The 24534-nt window shown below is 35.3% G+C and overlaps 2 protein-coding genes and 4 long non-coding RNA genes across 9 annotated transcripts; 1 reads left to right on the forward strand and 5 right to left on the reverse strand.

Moving 5' to 3' along the window:
* Positions 1-2306: 2306 nt before the first annotated feature.
* LOC111203297 lies at positions 2307-4807 on the reverse strand. 2 transcript variants are annotated; one of them, XR_007319440.1, is made up of 6 exons: positions 4173-4807; positions 3954-4087; positions 3656-3844; positions 3230-3273; positions 3054-3144; positions 2307-2976 (listed from the first exon to the last, which is right to left on the reverse strand). It is a non-coding gene; the product is annotated as an uncharacterized LOC111203297 (long non-coding RNA). The 2 variants fall into 2 exon arrangements; XR_002656053.2 differs by having other exon boundaries at positions 3954-4072; positions 4173-4801.
* Positions 4808-5951: 1144 nt separating this feature from the next.
* LOC106442366 (ATP-dependent DNA helicase PIF1-like) lies at positions 5952-7012 on the reverse strand. Its single transcript, XM_013884060.1, has 2 exons — positions 6635-7012; positions 5952-5978 (listed from the first exon to the last, which is right to left on the reverse strand). The coding sequence occupies exons 1-2, from the start codon at positions 7010-7012 to the stop codon at positions 5952-5954; spliced, it is 405 nt and encodes a 134-aa protein (XP_013739514.1).
* A 987-nt stretch (positions 7013-7999) lies between these two features.
* On the reverse strand, positions 8000-11186 carry LOC125581721. Of its 2 annotated transcripts, none has more exons than XM_048747646.1 (2): positions 10628-11186; positions 8000-10550 (listed from the first exon to the last, which is right to left on the reverse strand). In XM_048747646.1, exon 2 carries the CDS (start codon positions 9425-9427, stop codon positions 8537-8539), a length of 891 nt encoding a protein of 296 aa, XP_048603603.1. In that variant the 5' UTR covers positions 9428-10550; positions 10628-11186; the 3' UTR covers positions 8000-8536. Both variants share the same exon structure in this region, with proteins under 2 accessions (XP_048603603.1, XP_048603604.1).
* Positions 11187-17090: 5904 nt separating this feature from the next.
* Positions 17091-20351, forward strand: LOC125581852. Its single transcript, XR_007319611.1, has 2 exons — positions 17091-17734; positions 18008-20351. It is a non-coding gene; the product is annotated as an uncharacterized LOC125581852 (long non-coding RNA).
* A 1022-nt stretch (positions 20352-21373) lies between these two features.
* LOC106439676 lies at positions 21374-22751 on the reverse strand. 2 transcript variants are annotated; one of them, XR_007319609.1, is made up of 5 exons: positions 22453-22751; positions 22327-22375; positions 22106-22240; positions 21681-21826; positions 21374-21563 (listed from the first exon to the last, which is right to left on the reverse strand). It is a non-coding gene; the product is annotated as an uncharacterized LOC106439676 (long non-coding RNA). The 2 variants fall into 2 exon arrangements; XR_001287564.2 differs by having other exon boundaries at positions 21677-21826.
* Positions 22752-22843: 92 nt separating this feature from the next.
* On the reverse strand, positions 22844-23600 carry LOC125581851. Its single transcript, XR_007319610.1, has 3 exons — positions 23486-23600; positions 23182-23358; positions 22844-23111 (listed from the first exon to the last, which is right to left on the reverse strand). It is a non-coding gene; the product is annotated as an uncharacterized LOC125581851 (long non-coding RNA).
* Between the last annotated feature and the right edge of the window lie 934 nt (positions 23601-24534).

The following is a 24534-nucleotide window of genomic DNA, read 5'->3' on the forward strand; positions in this document are numbered from 1 at the left end:
TAAGGAGGAGGGTTCTTTCGAGGGAGAGCTTTAAGGGTTTGGCCATCAGCTTCCTGGATGGTAGCAGGGTAGTTGGAGGATGAGGGTTTGGACATAATTTCAACAGAGGAGAGATCCAAAGTTACTATAGAGTGAACAATGACAGCCTCTGGAGCAACAGTTAGATCTGTTTCCAGTGAACCAAAAACAAGAGGAGAGGTTTCTGAAACAGTAGAGTGAAATTCAGTTTGAGGCATCACAACATCTATTGGAGATGAAACTTCAACTGAGTGGAAATTTAGGTTTCCTAGTCTTAGTAGCAGGGGAAGAGGATAGAGGAGGCGAAAGTTTAGGAGAGAGAGGAGGGTATTGGTTTAAGGGAAAGAGGGAGGGAGAGTGAGGGGTCGGGAGGGACAGGGGGGGGGGGGATGACCTTCACCAGCGGTGGCGGGCGGCAGGCTCAGGGCGGAAGCACGACCTTGGATGTTCCAAGCATTCTTCATCGGGACCTGTGTCAGAGAAAGGTAAACTTTTATCTTAAAAAAAATGATACTAATAAAAAAAATGATATTTACTCGTGAAATAATACACAATAATTCTTTCTTTTCTCTGATTAGTTACAACACAGTTGATAATTATTTGAAAACTATTTAAAAATATGAAACCCACGATTCAATTACAAATCTTGGTTGATGAACTTGAATGATTAATAGTTATTGTTTTCTATATTTAATTAACTAGGGGAGACGGGCGGGGTATGATAGTTTGTTCATATTATTTGTGAGGTTGGGTGTTAGTTGCCTGTGCAGATTCCATGTTTGATTGTCACATGATCTTCGTATCTGTATGCTGCAGTTGTAGGATTTACAATGCAGAGGTCTCATATTTGTGGAACTAAATGAAGAATTTTTAATGTATTTTGTTGGTTTACAATTTTTTTCATTGCCATAAATTGACTATGATTTACGTTTTGTCAGTTAGTTTGAATACATGTCTTCGTAATTGCTGTAGAAGAGAGATTGGTTGTATTAGTTATGCTACTTGAAATAGAAAATGAGACCACTACAATACACCTTAAAGATTAAAAGGTTGGATGATTTTGATGGTAAAAGATGAAAATCATCTTGATAGAGAGAAACAACAGAACTTGGGGAAAGAAGAAAAAGTTGTATGTTTTATTTTCCCTTTAGAGATTTCCATAAATGGCAAAACTGTTTCACAAAAGACAAACCAACTAAACCAAGATTCAAAATAGCCAAACCACATTAGATAAACTCATCATGTTGCTTGTTGATTCAGGTTGATGAATTATAAGTATTCCCAGCTGGACAAGTTGGGTGATCAAAAGAAAAGAATAGAGACAAAGGAGAACTTTAGATTTGATGCATAGCTCCAGTCATACTTGAACATCTTGCTATTTGAAAGAGATGATTTAGATTAGAGAGACCTAACTCCCTTCCATCTCTCACAACAGACTACAACTTTCTTCTCTTTACTCCCGGTCTAAGAAGATGCATAATATGAAGATCATAGCTCAAATCCAATGCTAAGACATTGCTCCACAACACTGCATTGGTCTCAGTTTTTGAAGTGTGATACTGATGTTATAACCCCAAAATCTTTTCTTAACAGTAAAGGTTGATATTTCTTTGTTGAAAAATCAAACTTGAGAAGGATCCCTAAGTTGCATAAAATATTTCACTACTTTTTTTTGTAGAAGGACAAAATAATTTAATTAAATATTTCAGTTTCCACTTGTTTTAGATTCAAAAGGTTGGATATATTTTTGTGAATCTTTATGTACGGGTGGTTTTTGTTTATAGACGGTGTTATGATAATTAGAACTGAAGTCATTGTAATTGACTTAATGATATAGTTGTGATTCTCTGAATGAATACTTTTTATTTTTATTTATACAGTGTAATTACTTTATTTTGTTTGATTTTTTTTTTTTTATATCATAAATGATCAGTGGGTGTTTAATTATGTGTTCTTTGTAGAGTTGTTGCGTATTGTGGCGCTCGTCATGCCTTTTTAACTATTCAATTTCAAAGTTCAGAAAACGGTGTGTGCCTGTGTGGTGCTATTTTTCTTTATTTAAGAGTGTGTTGATGTTTTAGTTGTGGTAATATGTATAATACTTTTACTGTTTGATTCATGAAATATTGTAGCTTTTTAGAAAAAAAATTATTCTGATTTTGTATTTAATCATTTTGACTGATATTAGTGTGTTCGTGTTTTTAAAAATGTTTGTTGTTACATGTATTTTCTGTGTTATGCATACAAATATTTTGAGGATCACTTAGCATCATAACTCCGGTCTGTAATTTGGTACAAAGTTAACTGATACTATTCGTTCTTCGATATGTAGCTGAAGAAAATATAATTTATTTGAGATTTGAAAAAGCAAAATGTTGAAGTGGGTATGTTAGATGTTGCAGGGGAATGGTAGCTATGTTGTGTCAGATTGAAGCCAATAACTTTCTCATATGCTTGTAGTAGCACGTCCTGCAACAATTCTCAAGGTTACTGGCGTGGCAGCTACTTCCTGGCTTGTTATTCCTTAAATTTTGCAATGCACATCCGCATCCTCACAGATGTTATGTCTACACTGATGGGTATTCAAATCGTTCAAAGGAAATCGTCTAGCCAACGCTCCCAAACCAGTTTGCATCAACATACAAAGTCGGCAAGCTCTTGTTCTTGTAAATTCCCGCTGCGACATACACTATATCTTTGTCATTAGCCCAGTTATTTAGCGCCTCCGTGTTTAAGAGTCTTGTTCTGGTCCAGAACCTATCGGACATCCTTCGACCACGTGGCGCCTGTCATGTCTTGATACGTCACGGTTATGCTGCAGGAACACTGCTAGACCCCAAAATGTTTGATCTAGTAAATGCATAGGGTGTTCATCTCAGGCAAGAGCTCAACAACCTTTGAGGATATATCCCTTTTGTAATCTCCACTGAGTCTACTCACACGTGAACCTCGATTTCTCTGTTCAAAAAAAAAAACTTACTCATTTCTCAATTTCTAATATTTGCAGTCCACGTATAGTGTTGCAGAATCTATACCAGTTTTTTTTTTTTTTGCAAAGTGACTGAAGAATCAGTCAATTCACCAGCATGATTCAAAGTTGATAGCAAGGACAGCTGAGAGGTCAATCTGGAGAAAAGGGAAAAAAACTTAGAATCCAACATTTCTTACAACATATTATCTCAAACATTTTATATTTTCTTATTCCTCTTACCTGGGATACTGAGAAGAATCATCAGACTCAGGATGGAGAAGTAGCTGCAACAGAAAAAATGAATTCTTGTAAGCATCCATACATATTTGTTTTAGTGAAAAACAAAGAGAAGTCCCATGTCCGAGAATTCGAACATGTTTCTTTAATGAATGGATAAAGAAGTTCAGATAATGCAGACGACCACCAAGTTGAGATCTGAGTAGAAATATTATTAGCAGATATCCCCACTTAAGTAGCCTTTGAATTTCTTGAATCAAATATAGATTAGAAATGAGGTATAAAAAGAGAAAGAGCTACAAATGATTAATACATGTCTACAAGCCACATCATTATCGTTAACAGAGCGTAGAGAATATGATCATGTACCCTTTTATCGATTAAGAGGATCTCAAATTAGTTTCTTAAGCAAATGATAAATCTCCGTACCAAAGCTTTGACGACTTGAGCCCTATTCATGACTGTTTTCAATCCTTCAGCCACAAAATCATCCTTGATCCATCCATATAATTCAGAGGCTTGGTTTCAGATATATATCCATCCGTACAAAACAAATGATAAAGAGCAGTCACAGTCTCATAAATCGCAACTTTTTGGAGCGATGAACGCAACGGAAGCCTGAATCAGTGTACACGGCGTAAGACGAAGCAACCACATGTGAGGATGTTCGTATTGTTTGAATACTAAAAAAAAACTAAATCTAGCAATCTCATGGGTTACAAAGTACCTTTTCATCAACTAAAATCATGTCGACTCCCATCGCTGGCCTCCTTTCTTGATATTTCGTGCCTTTCAAAAGCGTAAAACCCATGTCTCAACCGTCTAGATACATCGACCTGCCTTCATCTGAGCACGAAGTAGCTGAGGATTAGTCATTATTAGAACCACTGTTGCAGAGAGAGTTAAGCTACGGAAAAGACAAAACAAAAAAAATTGTGCTAGAAACCTTCTGTGGATTTATATATAGATTGGATGACACTGTAGAAGGCGATAAGGCTGACTTAAAGAGGAGGTAGTGGAATTATGGGATTGAATGTCATCATTAACAACCGTTACGGTATCACAGTTAGTGGAGCAGAAGCGTTAGGGTTACGACTTGGAAGATATGACCGTCGTAGTCGAGGAAATCCTATGGACAAAGAAGATAATCAGAGCTGGACTTTAATGGGCCTTACAAAAGACAATGGAGTTTAAAAGAAAGCGATATAGTTTTAGAATTACTTGTCCACGTGTCATCTTCTGCTTTTTTTTCTATTTGATGAGGTGGCTTCACCAGAAAAGAATGAATGTCTACTTTATATTAATATATATATATACTAGGGTCGGCCCGCCCTTCGGGTGGAAAGTTTGAATAAAACAATTTCATATATTTATGAATAATTTATAATTATGATATAGATGATATCATATACAAACAACACAGATGAGAACTTTTAAGTTATAATATACGGGTTATGAGTTCAATTTTAGTATCATATATTACTATGAGAGTAATCTTCGCTATTATTTCAAAAGTTTAGTTTTAGCTATCCTCCATTAGACTACCTTATAAAATTATTTACGTGAGTACGACCCAAACCCCCAAAGCATCCTTTTATTATTCGAGGCCTTTTGTTTTTTTTTCATGATGCATATATACACATGTGAATTTTGTACGGAAGAATAATGTATAAATTGGAGAAATATTATTATTTGTTATTAAGCTTGATGCAAAAGTTTAATTTAAATAATGTTTCAATAAATTTAGCGGGTTTGTTTACGGTTTCTTTGTGCGTATGTAGTCAATAAATTCGTTCATCTTCTTAAAATAATAACAATCTTTGCATGCGCTGTCCATATCATGCTGGTGACATTCTGCTTCGGGCTCCATCCTGGCTGTATTTGCTAAATACCTTATCTTCAAAATAACTTTGATCGATCTAAGTGAAGTTTTAATCGTGGTTAAGCACTGTGGGGATCTATCCTGATTAGTTTTCCAAGATAATTTATCGATGTACTCTTTCCCCTCAGCAAAATCGCCTCTGCACAACATTAATATACCATAAATGTATATACCGTTGTCATAGCCTCCATCTGCAGATTGACGAAGATGGGTGAGTCATTTGATAGATTTCATACACTGGAAATAGTTTGCGGGGTCTGTGAACGGGGGGTTTCCTTCACAGCTACCGATACTCTCGTCTGAATCATAATCGTTTTCTGACATGACTGATACCAGTATTTGGGATTTTTATTATCTAATATAATGAGAGATCAGGTTGTATTCGTATGGTCCCGTGTATTAGATGTTAATATAATGTGTAAAATGAGTTTTTTTTTTGTATGAACATTTGTGTGTAATTGATGTTACATAGAAGATTGTTGGTTTTAATTTACATTTCAGTTATAATGAGACATTACGTGGCCTAAATTTAATACCTTTTATTAAGATTACGTTATATTGTTGAACGGTTGAATGATGTTTTTTTTTTTGGCGTATATTCGTTTAATACGGTGTAAAAAATAATTTTAAATGCATTTAGATGTTTTTTTTAATCAGTTACGTGAATTCTGAATCCTAAGATTGTGCGGATGTCAAAACGATTAATTTATATTTTTTTTTTTTGTTCATACATCCGAGTATTCCAAAACGGCTAAATTCCAATTGAATTGATGCGACTATGAAGAATTAATTTACGGTGTTGTATATAGTAAAAGATAACACATTTGTTTGTTTTTATCTTCATTAAGTCATGTAACTCTCGATAGATGACTATATTACAGTTATAAGTATTAGATTTTATCATTTTTGTATTATTCGTAAAGAAGTGATAGTTTGTAATCGCAATTGGTGAATCTAAGTTACATTGAATACTTAACTTTTGTATAATATATTATCGCTAAGTTGCTTGATTATAATTTAGAAGCGTATAAGCTAATTATTAACTTATGAACACAAATTGTTTAGTTGGATTTGTATTAAATACATTTGAAGTTTGACCCGAATTGTTAATATTCGTTTTTTACGTATAACTAACACTTCATGCAAATTATATGACTCATAATGCCAATTCCTTTTTTAATTTGTTTTTTCTGTATATGAAATGTATTTATGTAAACTGATACGTAAATCTTAAATGAATTAAGATGGATGAACCTAATCTTTCGACATTGGTGCATGTTTTAATATTTTTTTTTTCATGGATAGGTCATCGACAACTCGTGCACCAAAAGGTAAGCAAAAACAAAACATAGATGTCGCCTGACTGAAAATTAAGAAAGCAGTTTTCTGAAAAAAATATCTGAATCAAAACAATGGTGTATTCGTGAGGTAGTCGGAGCGAGCAGTGCAAAACAATGGTGTAGTTAGTTACTGAAAACGAAATCAATGCGATATTGTTTTTTTAAGTAAAATTTGTTAGTTCTAACCTGAGTCACTCGAACATCCCTGAAAATTTCCTTGTATACGATATTGGTAACTCCATCTTCACCGTCTTTGTCGGAAGTCTCGTCTAATATCTTCAGACCAGCTGGAGTTGTCACTCTGGACATGGCAACGTACAACTGTCCGTGAGTAAAAACAGGGCGAGGAAGGTATAAAACAACTTGTCTTAAGCTCTGGCCTTGACTCTTGTTTATTGTCATGGCGTAACATAGCCTGATTGGGAACTGACGTCGACGAAAGACGAAAGGATGAATCGTGTCGGTGGGACTCAGCTGTATCCTAGGAATCAAAACCTCTTCTCCAACATTCGTCCCAGTCATGATTTCGGCTGCAACAACCCTGTTACCTAGTCGCTTGACCATCATTCTTGACCATCATTCTTCTTTTTACCCCCTTCGACATTGGCACCTGGATCATTCATCTCTAGAAGAGCAGTTGCTCGATCAACGCCTTTAGTGATATATTTGAACAGATATTTTATTGCGCTAGTTCTGCGCACCACTCAACGTTTATATGTGCTTGATATTTCTTCAGCAGGCCAAGGTTATGAGGCACAACAAATCGATTGTCCACTTGTATGTCGTTCTTAACGACAAAAGACGTATCATCAGACCTCCTTCTATAAACGACAAACCCAGATTTGTCAATTCTTGTATGCTCAGATAAAGGTTTAGGGAAGTTCTTTGTGCACTCTCCCTTGTCCATGCACGGTGACTTGGGGCGCATCCTGCCACACGGACCATGGATCATATGACGCTCAACCAGTTCAAATCCTTCTCTATCAACTTCCTTATCGGGAAACTCTGCTGAGATGTATTCGTCAATCATCGCGGCTATAACGTCTTTTCTGATCCCTTTCAACCACAATAAGATATGGGCATGCGGCAAACCTCGCTTTTGAAATTCGATTGTGTAGACAGCTACAATGATATGAGAAATAACTATATTAAGGTCAAATAAAAAAATAAATTAATGAAACTACTATGGAATTAGATATTGAACTGTTTTTAAATATTTCATATAACTTTAAGAAAAAAATTTTAAAAATATATTTTCGGCATGAGTTACTTATAAGTCAAAGACAACATATCAGAAAGTATAATTAGAAACTGAAACGTAGTTTAGTTATGACTGGACACCAAAAGTAATAATAATAATAATAGTTATAAAGATATGTCTAATATCATTTTAATGATCATAATAATTTTAAATTGATTATATTTTAAGTTTAAATATAATAAATGTTGTAAAGATGGTATTATAAAAGTATGCATTTGTATTTATAATGTAACAATTATATATTACGTGCGACTTTATTTTAATTCATATCGTATATATAAAGCATCAGTCTACTGATATTAACGTTTGTGTACTCTTTTACATTAAAATATATTTGGTTTATTTTTTAAACAACTCTACATAATTTATTTAACTAATCACTATAATCCAGATTATATATTATGTGTGTTCAAATTAATTTTCACTTCGTAAAACATATGATGCAGATTATGATGTTTTTGTACAATTAATTTATTTAGATCGTATATATAAATTTGAGTCTACTACTATTTAGCGTTTATATATTCTAATGAACTAAGAATTTATTCAGTTTATTGTTTAAACAACCTTTCTTAATTGATGTAAATAATCACTAAATATCATATTCTATAGTATGATGGTTCATCTCATTTGAATTTATACATATATTTCAGTTATATAATTAAAATTAAAAAGTATGTAAACTTTCAAAATAAATTCTTATATGAAAACTTAAAATTTATCATAAAATATCGTAGTAATATTATATGTCACACCGATATTTTAAAAACTTTCAAAACGATCCTGAACATATTATAAACTGATAAGCGAAAACATATAATAATAGTTTAGTATATAGTAGTATTTTTACCTGCGTCGGGTTTCGGGAAGTATACTCCCTTTTTAAAATCTGCCATCATCTCATCAAGCTTAAGTTTGAAAATCCGACACTCCAGATCAGGTCGACTATTAGCGGAATCACCCCCATATGCATCAAGATGATCGGTGAGCTCTACCCAATTTGGATTTGCGGTGACAGTGATAAACAGATGAGGATTTCCATACCAACGACAGATAGCCATGGCGTCTTGATATTTTTCAGACATATACCGAGGGCTAGCAGTGAAGGACGAAGGCAGGATGACTTTTTTTCCAAGCTGCGTTGCATCTGCATCGCCTATTTCAACTGCGTCGCATACGTTATTATATAGATCTGCTCTCAGTTTCTTCTGATTCAGACTAATAAACCGCAGCCTCTCCGTCTCGGTAGCTACGTACGCGTCAACAATATACTGATGGAACAGTTTTCCACCCTTAATTATTGTCATTCCTTCTGAAGGCCTAGTCTGGATTTGGTAAGCATAGAACTCACGCATTGTCATGTATTCTCTTCTCACAGTGGATGCCTCTGGTCCACAGTATGGTAATCTCTCGTGGTAACCGGTATCCCCATCAGGAAATAACAATGGATATTGAAGACTCATCAGCAGTGGGTGAAGATCACTTATCCTCTGAAGTGCTGATGACTTCAGCTCAACCACTATATCTTTTCCTACTGACGTTGCAGATAAGTCCCCAACGATTAGTCCACCGATTTCATTCGCAGTAGGAAGATCATATTGACGACCTCGGTTTGGCTGTCTGACCAATGTGATACTGAATTCGATTGATCCAGTGGCTTTGTACCGGTAGCTTGCGTGTCTGAAAGTCCTCGCTAGATGATTGTGGATGTCTAGCATCTCAATCAAGGGGACGATGATACTATCGTCAAGTGCCAGTGAAGAAGGATCTTCCGTGATCGCCCTCTTTCTGTTTTGAAGCTCATTCTCAGTGTCAAAGATATATAGCTACAGACATAGTAATTAATGCAGGAGGTCAATATGCGATAACACTAAGTTTAAAAAAAAAAAGAAAAAGGAAAAACTTTCGTAAATACATGGAGAATAATAATTATATTAGCTTGTGGACAACAGACGTACACTCATGCACGTAACCAAAGTTTTGTAATACATAATATGATTATGGACGTCAGTTTATGCACACAATTTAAAGAACATTAAATATTTTCATACTCATATACATAATTATATTAGACCGTGGACTGTATACATACACTCATACTAACGTACCCAAAGTTTTTGTAGTCCATAATATGATTATGGACGTCCACTTACGTACACAATTAAAATAAAACACTAAATCTTTTAATAAAATAATCACTAACATTTATTAACTCATCGGAATCAAATAAAGCATCAACTTGTTCCTTTTTTAAAATTATGTCAACTCAATATAAAAAGCATCCATAACAACCATAAAGTAGAGAGTTTGAAAAACAAAAAAAAAACAACGTAAATGTAGAAAATCCATAACATAGATAGAGTAAAGATGAGAATAAAGAAGAATGCAGAAACATTATTAAGCTGCAGAATATCGAGAGATTATTATCGAAGATCTATCTTAAGCAATATGCGCCCTCTTACGCACATTACCGACTGACTCCTTTCCAGCCCTCTTTGATGACTCACAATTGCCCTTGCCGGAACCAGACTTCTCACGGTTGTTAGGCCCGTCTGGCGCATCATCATCATCATTGTCATTACCTTCCTGTTACATTCAAATTGTTATACGCTGCATATGCTAATGGCGAAATATCATAATAAGTATTGCACTTACATCATCGACAAATTCTGGATCTGGTGCACGCTCAACCTCATTGATGATACGCGACACGGTGAACGTCTGGTGGTTGACGGTGAAGTTGTAGGACGTGACACGGACTTGGAAAGTGTAGGTCTTGCCTTCCATTCCTGCAACGAACGGAGGCATCACGGAATCCTCAGGGTTCACTCCTTCTTCAGCCTTGTCATTTAATGGAAGCATCGAGAGTGTCAACAACATTATATAACAACCACATAAGTAATCAAATTATATATTACCAGTAACTGGACCGCCTCACTTGCCCTGAGATTATGCAACTTAGTCATAACACCATCAAAGCAAACAAATGTCCCTTCCGCAGTATCATCAGTTACAACCATCTCAACGCGATAACTAAAAGAGAACAAATAAACCGAAGTGGAATCAGTGTGACGCAAGTGATCAAGAAGGCGACCAACTATCATATTATAACAAATCGATACATACCGTAAAGATCCGACCGCATGAGGATTATTACAGCGTGCACATTCGAAAGAAGTGACAGTGCGTTGCAATTTCTTGCTGCACTTAGAACACGCAACATAGCACCACCCTTTGTCCGCTTCAACTCGAGAAACTCTCGCAGTGCATAAGAAATCTATTTCCTGCTGCTTAAACATCAACATTGCGTGCAGTCAAAAAGCAATCTTTATATTTAAACACACGAATGAGCTAATTGCATATACATAACTCATTACCTGGGGCGGATCTGTAGTGATAAAATGGTTAAGCTTTACAATTGTCACAGGCTCAACCTTCGCATAAGACTTCAAGAGAGGTGCGGCAGACAGAAGACCAGTGTCTCTAGCCACCAATCTGAACAAAAGTTCACGAAGTTAACATCACAAACTCTCAACGTCTGATTGCATACTCAAAACAGACCAAGCTTACCGGTAAAATAAAGACTCTCCTGCATGTGTCTCCTTATCATAATAAACATGTGTTCCTGACGTCGCGTTGAGAAATAAACGACCTACACAAAATAGTAAAAATTTCTGAAAAAGGAATTACACATATTAATTTATGCCACATACGAAATAAGCAACGAAATACCTCCAACCATCTTCGGGTTTATGCTTGTGGCAACAATCACTTTAGGATCATCACGCATGCCTCCAAGCTTCTGGTGGAATGAAACGGCTTGAGCGTCAAACAGACTAAGAGTGACAGACACATCACTGCACATATATAACAAAAGTTAGTGCAGCTAAAATGATTAAGCAAATATGAAAGTTGTTAAAGAAACAAATAAATTACTTTTCTAGTTTGACGGTGACCATGACACGGTTCTTGTCCTCCGGAGGGTCAACACGGTGCTCTTCACCGCCACGATTTCACCAATAATATCTACAGGTTCAATATTGAGATCAGAGAGCTCAGTGGCTTAATACATAAAGCACAAAACCCATACAGATAAATATACATATGTACGATACGATCACATCTGTACCTGGAAGCTGAGTGTTTGTATTGGCTAAACCAACCAACTCGGTCTGGTTACGGAAACGGAATCCCTCTGCAGGTATTGGCGAGACCGGATCAGATAACACGTCAAACTCGGTGGAATCGTTAAACCGGATCATCAAAGAAGAGTCCGCAAGCTTGAAGTTCTGAGCACAGCGAGCCACGTCAAAGCCAGAGACAGAGTACATCGTCCCGGCGGCGAGCCTATCTCGGAACCTTGGAAGCCGATTCGTGGTGATAGTAGCTTGGATCAAAGTCGACTGAAACAGATAAGAATTAGAAGTCAGAAAATGACGTAAACAGATCTAAGGAGATCAAGAAGAATCAAACTTACATTCACGTCCATAAGTAGCATATCGACCCACATCAGCTCGCCACCGCGTTTGACGTTCCTCGCCTCCCAGAACCGTAGGAGCCGGGCCTCGACGACGGAGGAGCATTTGCCGGACTTCAGGTCAGAGAAGAAGACTCTCGAAATAGACATAGCAACAGGAATCAGAAAGTCTCAAGAGAAAGAAAGAGATGATGCGTTGGGGATCTATAGATCTTACATATTTATACAGATCCGCTCGGGATCAAAGGGCGCATCGAAGAGTCTGAGAGAGGGATTGAATGAGTGAGGGATTGAATGCAGTTGGAATAAAGACGACGACATAACTCCGGCCGTTTCATCGAAGAAGAAGGAATCGAAGACGTCACGCGTCGACGGCGCAGAAAAGAGTTATGCGAGAGCAATGTGTCTTAGGGTTGGAGACGTCGTGACATCGTTCGAGATGTGAGTGTAAAAGGCCCAACACAGAAAGATCGAGCGAGGCCCAGAAGATAACGCGTTCGGTTTAATGAAACGCAGCACCTCGTCGTCAGTGACACGTGTCGGCGAGAGAGGAGGCGAACGTGGATGGCCTAAGAAGAGACTAAACTGTCTTTTATATATAAAGATACTAGGGTCGGCCCGCCCTACGGGCGGGATATAATTTACTTGTAATCAAGATTATTATTTTTATATGATTTGTGGTTTGTGTTTTAGTTTTACATTTGCAAGAGATGTATATAAGATATACTATTTTCTTAATTTTTACTATTAGCATAATCTCTCTCTCCCTCCCTCCCTCCCTCCCTCCCTCCCTCCCTCTATTAACGCTACGGACGTGTTAGTAACCAAAAATATATAAATATATCAGTTAAAGATTATTTCAAAATGTTTAGCTTACTTGAAATTTAAGGTGATATTAACTTTTATTGTGTATGTTTTGTTATTCTTGTTATAGATCATGATCATCTTAATATTAAAATGTTCATGAATACATAATAGTTTTACATATTTTCTTTGTTTATTCTACTGTAATTATGATAATTTTGATAATAAGTAAAATAATTTTTAATACAAAAATCTTAGATTATATTTTTTCTTATGAATATTTTTAAAATTTATGTCTTTGATATTATATTGTTAATTATGTGCTAAAATATTACTTTAGGTTGATGTCCAATGAAACATTATTTTCATATATATAAATATATATATATTTGAAACTATATTTTTTCATATCGTATTAGTTCTAGTTGTTTTTATCCAAAATAAGAGGTGCGGTTAGATGAATTTTCTTTCAAATGTGTCAACGCTGTGATTGTTTTTTTATTAGGTTAGCATGTGTCATTTGTCGAGAAGAGAGTACATATGTTATGGGAAGTGAGTGTTCTAAATAAGGCATAAGTTAGTATTTGGACAAAACTACAACGCTTCAATTTCATGTAAGAACATGTTTAGTATTCCACATTCAGCTTATTCGTCCACCGTCCTCATTTTATTGTGATATATGCAGACTCAAACTTGGAAGTATAATAAGAAAAATGCATTCTATTTATATATCAAAACTCAGTCAATTTTGGAGACACAGAAGCAGCCAAGTTAAATAGAATTCACAATCCAGTAGTCGGTACGTGAAAGATGTAATTGAAATATACTCACAAATCACAATCATGCATACTCACACATGATTATATATCCATAAGTGTCTGCACTAACTGTTGGATCCTTGAGATCAGGGCCACAACCTTTTAGGGAACCACAGTAATGATAAATCAACACCAAGATGTTGGAAATTATTATGAGCTAAAGATAAATAGATCTTTTAAAAAAAAGTTCACTAAAAAAAGTCATCTCCCTTCTTCTATCTTCTTCCTCTTTTCTATTCTTCTCTGTTTATTCTGTTTCTCATCTCATTTTTTCTGTTTCTTATCACTTTTCTGTCACAATCCGTCAAGTACAACGATGAGCTTAACAAATCTTTTTCATCATCTTTTTGTGTTGTTTATTAAGAGAAATGAACTGATGATTTTCTTGGAAGAAAACCTTCATATTTATAATGGAGGATTAACACAAAGAAATGAATGAGGAGATTCATTGAATGCAAGATCGTGTGAGAAGTAGAGAGTAGGTATTAATGTGAATGTTAATGAAGATGCATGAACCAAGTTAATTTCCGTAACGGCTCCAGATTAAAGAAGTCTATTCGGCTTCCGACAGACATTGATCGGAATCGTTCGTCACCGGTGAAACCGTTAGATTTCTATTGACAGTTGACTGAACGGGAATTGTTGCTCGACGGCCACTTTCCCTAAGTTTCGTATATCATTTTTTTATTTTTTATAGAGAAGATGTATTTGGACCGTAGTAAACACATAAAACCCATTAAATTCAAGAATTAATAAAACATTGACTTTTGATTGACCGTGACACGTGTCGGCTTCTCAAGACTCGAATTAGTGACGTGTCCGCCTATGTGGACAGCCTAGGAGTGAAAGAAACCCTTCTTTATATATATAGTATACTCACAAATCACAATCATGCATACTCACACATGATTATATATCCATAAGTGTCTGCACTAACTGTTGTATCCTTAAGATCAGGGCCAGCAACCTTTTAGGGAGCCACAGTAATGAAAAATCAACACCAAAATGTTGGAAATTATTATGAGCTAAAGATAAATAGATCTTTTAAAAAAAATTTAACAAATTTTTTTCATCACCTTTTTGTGTTGTTTATTAAAAGAAATGAACTGATGATTTTCTTGGAAGAAAACTTTCATATTTATAATGGAGGATTAACACAAAGAAATGAATGAGGAGATTCATTGAATGCAAGATCGTGTGAGAAGTAGAGAGTAGGTATTAATGTGAATGTTAATGAAGACGCATGAACCAAGTTAATTTCCGTTAGGGCTTCAGATTAAAGAAGTCTATTCGGCTTCCGACTGACATTGATCGGAATCGTTAGTCACCGGTGAAACCGTTGGATTTCTATTGACAGTTCATTGAACGGGAATTGTTGCTCGACGGCCACTTTCCCTAAGTTTCGTATACCATTTTTTTAATTTTTTTAGAGAAGATGTATTTGGACCGTAGTAAACACATAAAACCCATTAAATTCAAGAATTAATGAAACATTGACTTTTGATTGACCGTGACACGTGTCGGCTTCTCAAGACTCGAATTAGTGACGTGTCCGCCTATGTGGACAGCCTAGGAGTGAAGAAAACCCTTCTTTATATATATAGATAGATATATATATATACTAGGACTGGTCCGCCCTACGAGCGGGAAGTTACAATAAAAACTATTTTATATAAATATATAGTAATTTTAGGAAGTATTTAAAAATCATTATAGATTGAAAACAATATTATAAATCAATTAATAATAAATATATACTGTTAGCTTTAATAAATATTTTTAGTTATAACTAAAATGATAGAAATCTTCATTATTCTCTGTTTTCTAGAATATTATAAAAATTAGCAAAAATAATTCAGAAAATGTAATTACATATATACTCTTATTATTTTTACTTCAATTTGACATAAGAAAAAAATATAAAGTTTAAATAAATAATACTATATTTATTTCAAGAAGATTCAAGTTTTAGAAAACATTTACACAAACTATTTCATGATAATAATTAGTCTACCACCAAGCTAAATCAGTTAAAATATAATAGAATTTGATAAAATAATTAAATCTCAATTTTTAAATACTATATATATAGTTTAATAATGATATAAATAATTATTTATATTTTCTAAACAGGAAACTATGTTTTAGAAAATATTTATTTCAGATCATAGTATATCTGTATTTTAATATAATTAAATTTTAGTGTTTTACTGGGTATGTTTTTGTAACTTATTATGATTTTGTTGAACTTTGTTTAGTAAAAAAATTAGTTTTTATGATTTTTTCTCTTGCCATTTTAAAATATTGTTTAATTAGTATTCCATAAGTTAATAAAATAATATACTTTTATAGCAGATTTTTTACCTTTTTACGTACCATTTCATATCAAATAATTCATTTGAAGAAGTTAGAAGGAAGAAGCAAAAGATAAATAAAACTAAAATAATGTTTAGATCATTCTTAATTGAAAGTGATTTTAATATATGTTCACCATTTGTTTTAACTGTACGTATTTATAATTATATGTTAATCTAACTAATAAGAAAAAAAATTAATTATGTAATGATTTCACATTGTTCAATACTGGTTTTGTCTGTTATAATAATAAGTAAAATAAAATTATTCAGAATTGCTGTTGAAATTCAACACAGGACCAATTAACATCATCAACGTAGACACCAAGACCAGGAAAACGTAAGTCATATGAAGTTCTATTAATTTCTGCGCAATACATCGATTTTAGCGTTTTTGAATGCATTTTTCACTCTGAATCGTCCCACTGGACAACTCTACGTAGAGAATCATATACCGCTCTTCTTCTACAACTTTGGATTATGGAACTGAACCAACCTTAGCACGTAAATCTTTTTTTCTCCAAGCATGAACAGACTGCATCATAAGAATATGAGTAAAAAAAAAGAAACAAACTTTGTTCTCATGCAAGATTCAAGTCTGTCCAGAAAAACTTGATTGTTTTCTTTTTTGACTATCCTGACCAAGTTACTATGGTAGATAAGATGATCTTACCACACTTTTCGGTGTACGGGTTAGTCACCTGAAACCCAACCTTTATGATTTTGGCGCAAAGTGCAATTACAGATTCCACGATAAACAGGAAAAAAATCTAATTTGGATTCTGGAAAAACTTTAAGAACATTATACACATATCTACTCATCAACAAAATAAACTCATTAAATACCAACAACAAAAATACTCCATTTCTACTGAGCTTACAAAAATGTGTAAGAGGAAAACTGCTATTTGTATTTTTTGTATGGATTTGTCAAAGGAAAATATGAGCACCCAGAGAGGTGAAAGCGCGTGTTGCCCGAACATAAGATTATAGACACCATATCCATAAATTTTCTCAGCTCTCCGTATGTAGGGTCTTCCACCTATAGATTTATAAGCTCATCTAGTAGTTATAATACCTATTTAATAAGGTATATCTGATGAGGCTTGCATGTTTAAGCTTTTAAAAGCTAAGGTACGCAGGCTACTTGTGCTGAAGGGTATAAATATTGAAATTGAAAAACTTGAAACAAATAAGTATCTTTTATCGATCTTTTATTGGGGTTTCTCTACATTATTAATCGTTATATTGACTTAACTATCCGTGTTTTAATGTTGTGGGTGTGGACTTCATTTTTTTATGTAAAAAGTGTTTCCAAGTTTTGGGCGGTTAATGTCCGTAAAAAAAAAGATCGAATTCTTGAAATTTTAAATGTTTGGATTACATGATGTTTTGGAATCAAAGGCGGTGCTTACATGGTGGGCTCACCTCCTTTACTATTTTCTTTTCTTTAACTCTGATTTCTTAAATATCCTCTACGAAAGATATTTTTAAAGCCCATTTAAACTACTGAATGCTTGTAGACATTTTAAGGCCTGTGGCTAAGTCCTCTTCTTCTTATCTCAAGAACCGGTAAACAAATTATCTCTCCTCCGTTCCTGATTTCTGATCTCATCTCTGACTTCTCGCTTTTTTATAACTTTCCATCTTATTCTTTTATTTTATTCTCTGTTTCATTGCTGAGAAAGCGGAGGAAAAATTTCTTTGATTTTATTACCGATATTCTGTTTGTTTTTATGTGTGTTTCTCTTGGTGACCAGATTCTGGTTCGTGTCATGTTTTTTTAGATTCTGCAAACTCATTATCTCTTTAAATCAATTGTCTTTTCTTGATTTTGATTTAAAGCATCGAACTTTCTCTCAAGATCTATGGCGGAAGAGCATCAACGTCAGACGCCGGTAGGCCACCGTCCGTGTTCTATCATCTGCGGCTTCCTCGACTGCCCCACCACCATGAATATTTGCTCCAACTGCCACGGCCATCTCTGCCTCAAGAAACAAACTTGCGTGAAATCCACCTTGAAATCCTCTATCTCTGCAGTTCCCCCCCCCCCCCCCCCCTCACATCCGCTGAATTGAGATAAACGACGAAGAACGTGACCCTCAGACGACAAAACAGCCGTAGACGGGTTGAAATGCCAATCTGTAATGACTTGTTGCCCATGCGCCCATAGATTCCCGGAGGTCCATGGCTGCACCTTTCATTTCAAATCGCCGGTCGCGAAAAAATTGGCTGGTCTCCAATACTGAAAGTAAGATTTCTCTCGATATAAGAAAATAGAAGAACGATGTTCAAGGGATGAATACTAACCTTTTTATAGGTGAGAATCACCGATTGGATGATAGATAAGATTCATTGAATTAGAGATCGTGGTCGTAGTTGTGAGGAAGAGTTAAGTTTGGGTTAATGATGCCCAATCAATGCGACTTGTAACGTTTCGGAGGTGAAGCATCGAGTCTAAAACGTCATGTGTCAGACGGGAAGATTGTTGACAAATCGTCAGGTCACACGCAATCTTAGAACCGCCGTTGACAGAACCCGATAGTCGTAGAACTGATGAACCCTAAAATTGCGAGGTCGAAAGAAGATAATGCCGATATGGACCTCTCTTTTGTATGGATTTGGGCCCAGAAATAAGTTACTATCAGTATCTATAATTTTATATTCGGGCAAGCCTATTAATAAAACAGAAAAGCAATCGATTTTTTAATTGAGTATGCCCGAAAACTTCAAAAACCCGCGTAGCAAAATGAGCCCATTTATCGATGAGTTAATGATTTTCAAGCAGCCGACACGTGTCAGCACAAGAATCTTCGAATTTGTGACCTGGATGCTGAGGTGGCTTCACCAGGAGAGGAAAAACTCTTCTTTATATATAAAGATATATACTAGTGGTTTGTACGCGCTACGCGCGGGATGTGGTTTGATGATCGCCGCCAGTGTTGTGGGAAGTTGTTATTTAAATATTTGGATAGGTAGTGGAAGTAGTAGGTTGTTAGGTCTGCAAATTTTTAGTACCTACAGCGGATGCCAAACTTTCATGGCAAATGTGTCCTAATGTTTGGCCAAGTTGAATGAAACTTTTCATTATTATTTATCAAATGATGTGTTGGTTTTTGGGAGCATTCGTAGAATTTGTATTCATTTGGTTTAATGGTTGGTTTTAGTGTTGTCATAACTCGTGAGTGAGAATCAGAGTCCCACTTAATTTGAAGGAAGTAAAACCAGAGAATCTTGAATCTACTGTTGTGCCACAGGGCTTTCTTTGTACTCTTGAATGGGTTGAGATTAAAGAAGTGACAATGGTTTGAGAAAGTTGGGAAGAAAAGAGCGGGAAACATCGAGAGAACCAAAGTATTAAATCTTTTACTCAAAAGAAAAGAAGATTTGGATTGAAGTAGTGAATTATATAATTTATATTCTTGAAAACTTATTAGTCCTCAAGAAACTCATTTTGTGTTTCTTATGCGACCAACAACGACGTCTTAGATATCTCACAGACGCTTCTTACATTCACAAAATGTTGTGAAATCTTCAATCATTTGACATCTCTTTAAAGATCAATGTAGGAATAATATCTTTTATTGTGAAAAGTGGAGTAAGGCCTGGCATTTTACCAATCTATGGTCTCATTTCAGAGATCAACCTGGGTTTATGAATCTATGATCTCATTTCAGAGATTCAATCTTATAGAGCTATGACAAAGGATCTGAGTTCCTTGTTCATGATAGACATTGATACCAAATTCAATGTTGTTCTTGGCACTGTTTCACAAATCATGAGAGATATTATCTGTGACTTTCTAAGCTGTAGTAATGTTAGAAAAATGATAGGCCTTGGAACCTTTCTTCTTTTTAAAACTGTGTGTAATCTTGGAGATTTATATATATAATATGGTAAACAAATCAAGTCTCGATATATCATTATAGTCAATCTCTGATCTGGTTGCATCTTGCTTTCAAATTGTTATCATAATACTCACTCTTGCGTTATTTATTGATTCGTAATCAGCTTCTTAACTTTGCTATCAGAAAGTACGTTTTTTGAGTGATCTCTCTTGTTTATTTTTTTGCAGATTTTTGTGCTAATGTCTGGTTTCACAATGTAGTTTTACAATGCACTCAATGTTCTGAACCTTGTGTTCTTTTTTCTTCAGTGTACAACAGCTAAATTATAGTATTTTGCTATACTTACCTCAAGTTTGGGAAGACGACCTATTTCCACATAAGAACTATGATATAGTAACAAATGTACACAATCTTTCAATCTCGTCTTAATTGCACACCAGCTAAGTATAACAACCTATTTCCACATACGATGAAAGTTCGAAACCTGTTTCCACACAGACCAAGATTATGCTTGGTTTTAATGGTTTATGACATTAACCGATAGTAAACCAATTTGTATCGGTTGATATTGGCATAATCCGACCCAAACAAAGATCCAACTACGGATCGATTAAAATCAGACCCAAACCCCTATTAAAATCCCCCAAATCGATTTCATCATTTGGAACCCTAAAATCTAAAAATCCAGAAAAGAGATTTGATTCCCAAATAGACAAACCCATAAGAGATTTCGATTTCCACACACTCTCTTTATTCTATTTATTCTTGAAGAAACTTGATAAAGTCTGAATGAGTTGGATTTGAGTTTAATTTATAGGTAGAGACGATTCATCTCTTCATCTTCCTCATCCTCATCTTTGGAATCATCACTGTATTCTTCGAACTTAAAGTCATCCTCCTCCTTTAGCATCATCTCTCACAACTGTCCTCTTCATTCTTAAAATTACTGTGTTGTAGAGAGACAAAAGAAGATAATTTGGGGATTTAAGTTTTTAGGTTTCGAATTGGCTTAAGTCGGGTCTTGGGCTGGTTTATTAGATCCTATTGTATTAGGTCAATTTAATCCGGTTTATATTCTCTAATCGGGTCGTTTTGGTTTAGTTAGGTTAGTCATTGGTTAAATTTTAAAACAGAAAACACTAACTAACTTTAGACCGCTATTTGTTGGTATTAGTTCGTCATTCAAAGTTTAGAGAGAAACGGGTTTTGAACTTTTATAGTGTGTGGAACTAGGTTGTCATACTTAATTTGTGTGCAATTAGATCGAGGTTCCAAGATTGTATACATTTATTACTATATGATAGTTCTGGTGTGGAAATAGGTCGTCTTCCCCTCAAGTTTTGTATATAGTTCCACTCTTCGATTGACATATCAAAATCAAGAATTAAACATATAACATGAAATGTTTTCATTGTGTACAACATCAAATCCAACACAACTGGCCTCAAATCTAACTCTGATTCCTACCTAAAGAAAGTTTGGTGATTTCCTCATCAAATGCGACAAAAAGAGCTGCATTGGTGACGTCTTCTACCGCCATCTGCACTCGGAACCTGCACATTGGAACTTGAAGAATGTGTAAGCTTCATCACCGATTTTTAAACTCAGTGTATGTAGTCTACACAATAAAATGAATTCTAGTGAGGACAACATCATCTGACCACACCTACTGCTTTCTTATCACTGCATCCGGAGCAGCTGAAAGATGTGAATCCACAAAGCAGCTTGCGCGAGCACATAGAACATGAGATGCAGCACTATCCATTGGTTGTGTCAATATCAGCCACCTCACCTTTGCAAATGAATTCCACAGCCTCTGGGTAAGATAAGTGAAATACATTAGTTAGATACTATAAGCTGAGTACAATGAAACAAAATTCATTGGAGAGTCTTGACAATTTAAAATCTTATTCAAACTGCATCATTTATCAGATAATCATATGCAAAAAGAAAGATTTAGAAAAAAATTATTTTCAAGGGTTTGAAGGTGGAGCAGTTGTACGCAACATAAGATTTTCAAAATATAGTCAATTACTAAACATGTTATGTAAGCGCAGGTGACAAAGCTCAGCTTGATGGAGTCTTAGAAGTACACCTTATTAAGTGGACGTACATGGGGGGGGGGGGGGGGGGTTGAATTGAGAACATAGCTATTAAGCTCCTGGAGCGTGACTGACTCAAGTTTCTTAAGACCACAATACTTGGAACCAGCCTCACCTCCACAAAAAACCTGCATCACTTATGGTTAATGTGAGATTTGAGTGCTGAATAAGCTGAAAAAGGTTGAAATAACAATTATATTTAGAAGTAATTTACTCTTTTAAAAGTTCATGTGTGGCTAGGCTTTCATTGTAGAATAAACAACCTGCATTAAGACAATAGGCTAGCATGAAAATTGGTACTTACTATAAAATAGTCACATAAACAAAGTAGAAGTGTTACCACCAACAAATTTGGGATTTATGTTTGTTGCAACCATTGGGTAGGCTTCACACCCAAGAGTTCGAACTTGTCATGGAGGAGATTTACGACCTTGTCAAACACAGTAACACAAACAGTGGTTGACCTGCAGAGCTATTTGAGGTTTTTCCGAAACAAACAGAGTTCAAGGCAACCCCAAACATAAATAACTTCAGACAAAATAGTAACGTACATGTACATTTAAATTGTCAACATAACATGCTGAATGGTCTGATTTCGTCACTGTAGATGGTGCTGATACTCCTATCTCCCCATAAATATCTGAGAAATTACTTTTGTTACTTCAAGTGGGATAGGTATCTGTTATAAGAAGATTTATAGGGAGAATGATTAGCTGAAAAATACATGCCTGACAAGTAGACGTTGCTGTCAGCTAGAGCCGTCAGCCAGAGTCATCTGTTCATACTTGCGAGACCAGAGCATCTCAGTTGGAATGCAAGTCGTGGGATTCCTCAACTCGACAAAATTTGGTATGCTCGGTGAATCGAACACAGACCGTTGAAATGGTTGTTACGTCTAGCAACATCAAAAACACTGAGCTCATACTCTCCTCCTTCCCTCAGTAGATTCTCGAAACTGTTAAGCCGGTGTGAGGCAATGGAGCCTTGAATCAAGGTTGACTGCAAGCAAAAACAGTGTAGCTATTATGAAAGTCGAAGTAGGTTATCCTAAATAAGCAAGTAGACATACACAGCAAGTTTTTAGTAGCTTCTGGTCCAACAACACCATGTCAACTCCAATAAGCTTGCCTCCTTTCTTCAGATTCGAGCTTCCCAGAATTGAAGCAGAGGGACACCCAAACCTCCTTACAACGGCCAGCCTTCAGATCAGAAAGTTTGACTTTGGTAAATCTCCATTACAGCTTGACTTTGGCAAGGTATAGTGTGAGACAGAACAAAACAAAAACCATGAGTCTCAGACTCTCTGTAAATCAAAGGACGATATATATATATATATAAAATATCTAAGCTTAACGAAGAACCCGAAGAATCACCATTCAATAACACGTAGTGGGGCTAATTGAGATGGAAGCATTATAGACGTTAGTAACGCCGTCGAGAAAAAGAGGAGGTAACAGAAGAGACGACGGATTGCGAATCTACTGATCCCCACCTTCACCTCTAGGCCCATTTAAGTTTTGTGAAAATGGGTCTTTGTGTAACTTACTTTTGGGCCAATGGATTTGGTTAAGTAAATGAAGTTGCTGGTCCAAACCGTATCAGCGAAACATAATAAATTGGAGATGCCACGTGTTAGCGATTGCCCCTCCGTCCATGCTGACGTGGCGCAAAGAGAAGGGAGCAAAGCCTACTTTATTGGTTTAGATATAGATATGCAAATATTTCCAATAATTTCATTTTACATGCATGGTATGCACACTAAGATAACTGTTTTAGTGAACCCAATATAAAGTTTCCAGAATTCATTACCGTAATTATACATATAAATTTACTAAAATTTCAAATTGATTCATCTTATGAAGAGAAATATTACCCTCATTCCAGTAATAAATGTACTCTTACTCATGCAAGCATGAGGAATGTATTCATAACTGATTCCATAAAGTAACGGAGGAATATATCACCTACAATCTTCGTATATTTAATACAAGAGAAAATTGGATAAAAGGGACATATTGAACTTAGGTTTGTCCATTTAGAACTTTCTCATGATTATTTGGGAAAATAGGATTTAGATTAATATTAATACCATATTACCCTTAGATTAAACCAATTAAATTTAATTAAAATATATAATATATACTAATTAAATTTTAGAAAAAAAGTAAAAAACAAGGAAGCGTAGAAACACGTTTACCCTAATTTTCATTTTCAATTATCTATCTTCCCGCAGCCGAAGCTTTCAAAGTCCTTCAATGGCGTCTCTCCACTATCATGATCACATCCATCACTGTTTCATCATCTGCTTCGTATTCAGTATAACTAGGGTTTTAAAAGTTTCAGAGATCTATATATTGCCATGAACACCGCCAAGATGAAGGAACCTTCAATCTTACTCTTCAGTTTTTTCCAATTTATTCAT

The sequence above is a fragment of the Brassica napus genome, chromosome C2 (genome assembly GCF_020379485.1).
Source record: "Brassica napus cultivar Da-Ae chromosome C2, Da-Ae, whole genome shotgun sequence".
Lineage (NCBI taxonomy): Eukaryota > Viridiplantae > Streptophyta > Magnoliopsida > Brassicales > Brassicaceae > Brassica > Brassica napus.

What these genes read in the sequence shown, in the direction of transcription:
- LOC106442366 (XM_013884060.1), bottom strand. Translation starts at nt 7,012, where the DNA reads ATGGTCAAGCGACTAGGTAACAGGGTTGTTGCAGCCGAAATCATGACT. An exon ending in GGGATGTTCGAGTGACTCAG is followed by an intron (nt 5,979 to 6,634) that starts GTTAGAACTAAC and finishes ACTGTAATATAG; the next exon opens with TCATCTATCGAGAGTTACAT.
- LOC125581721 (XM_048747646.1), bottom strand. Translation starts at nt 9,427, where the DNA reads ATGCTAGACATCCACAATCATCTAGCGAGGACTTTCAGACACGCAAGC.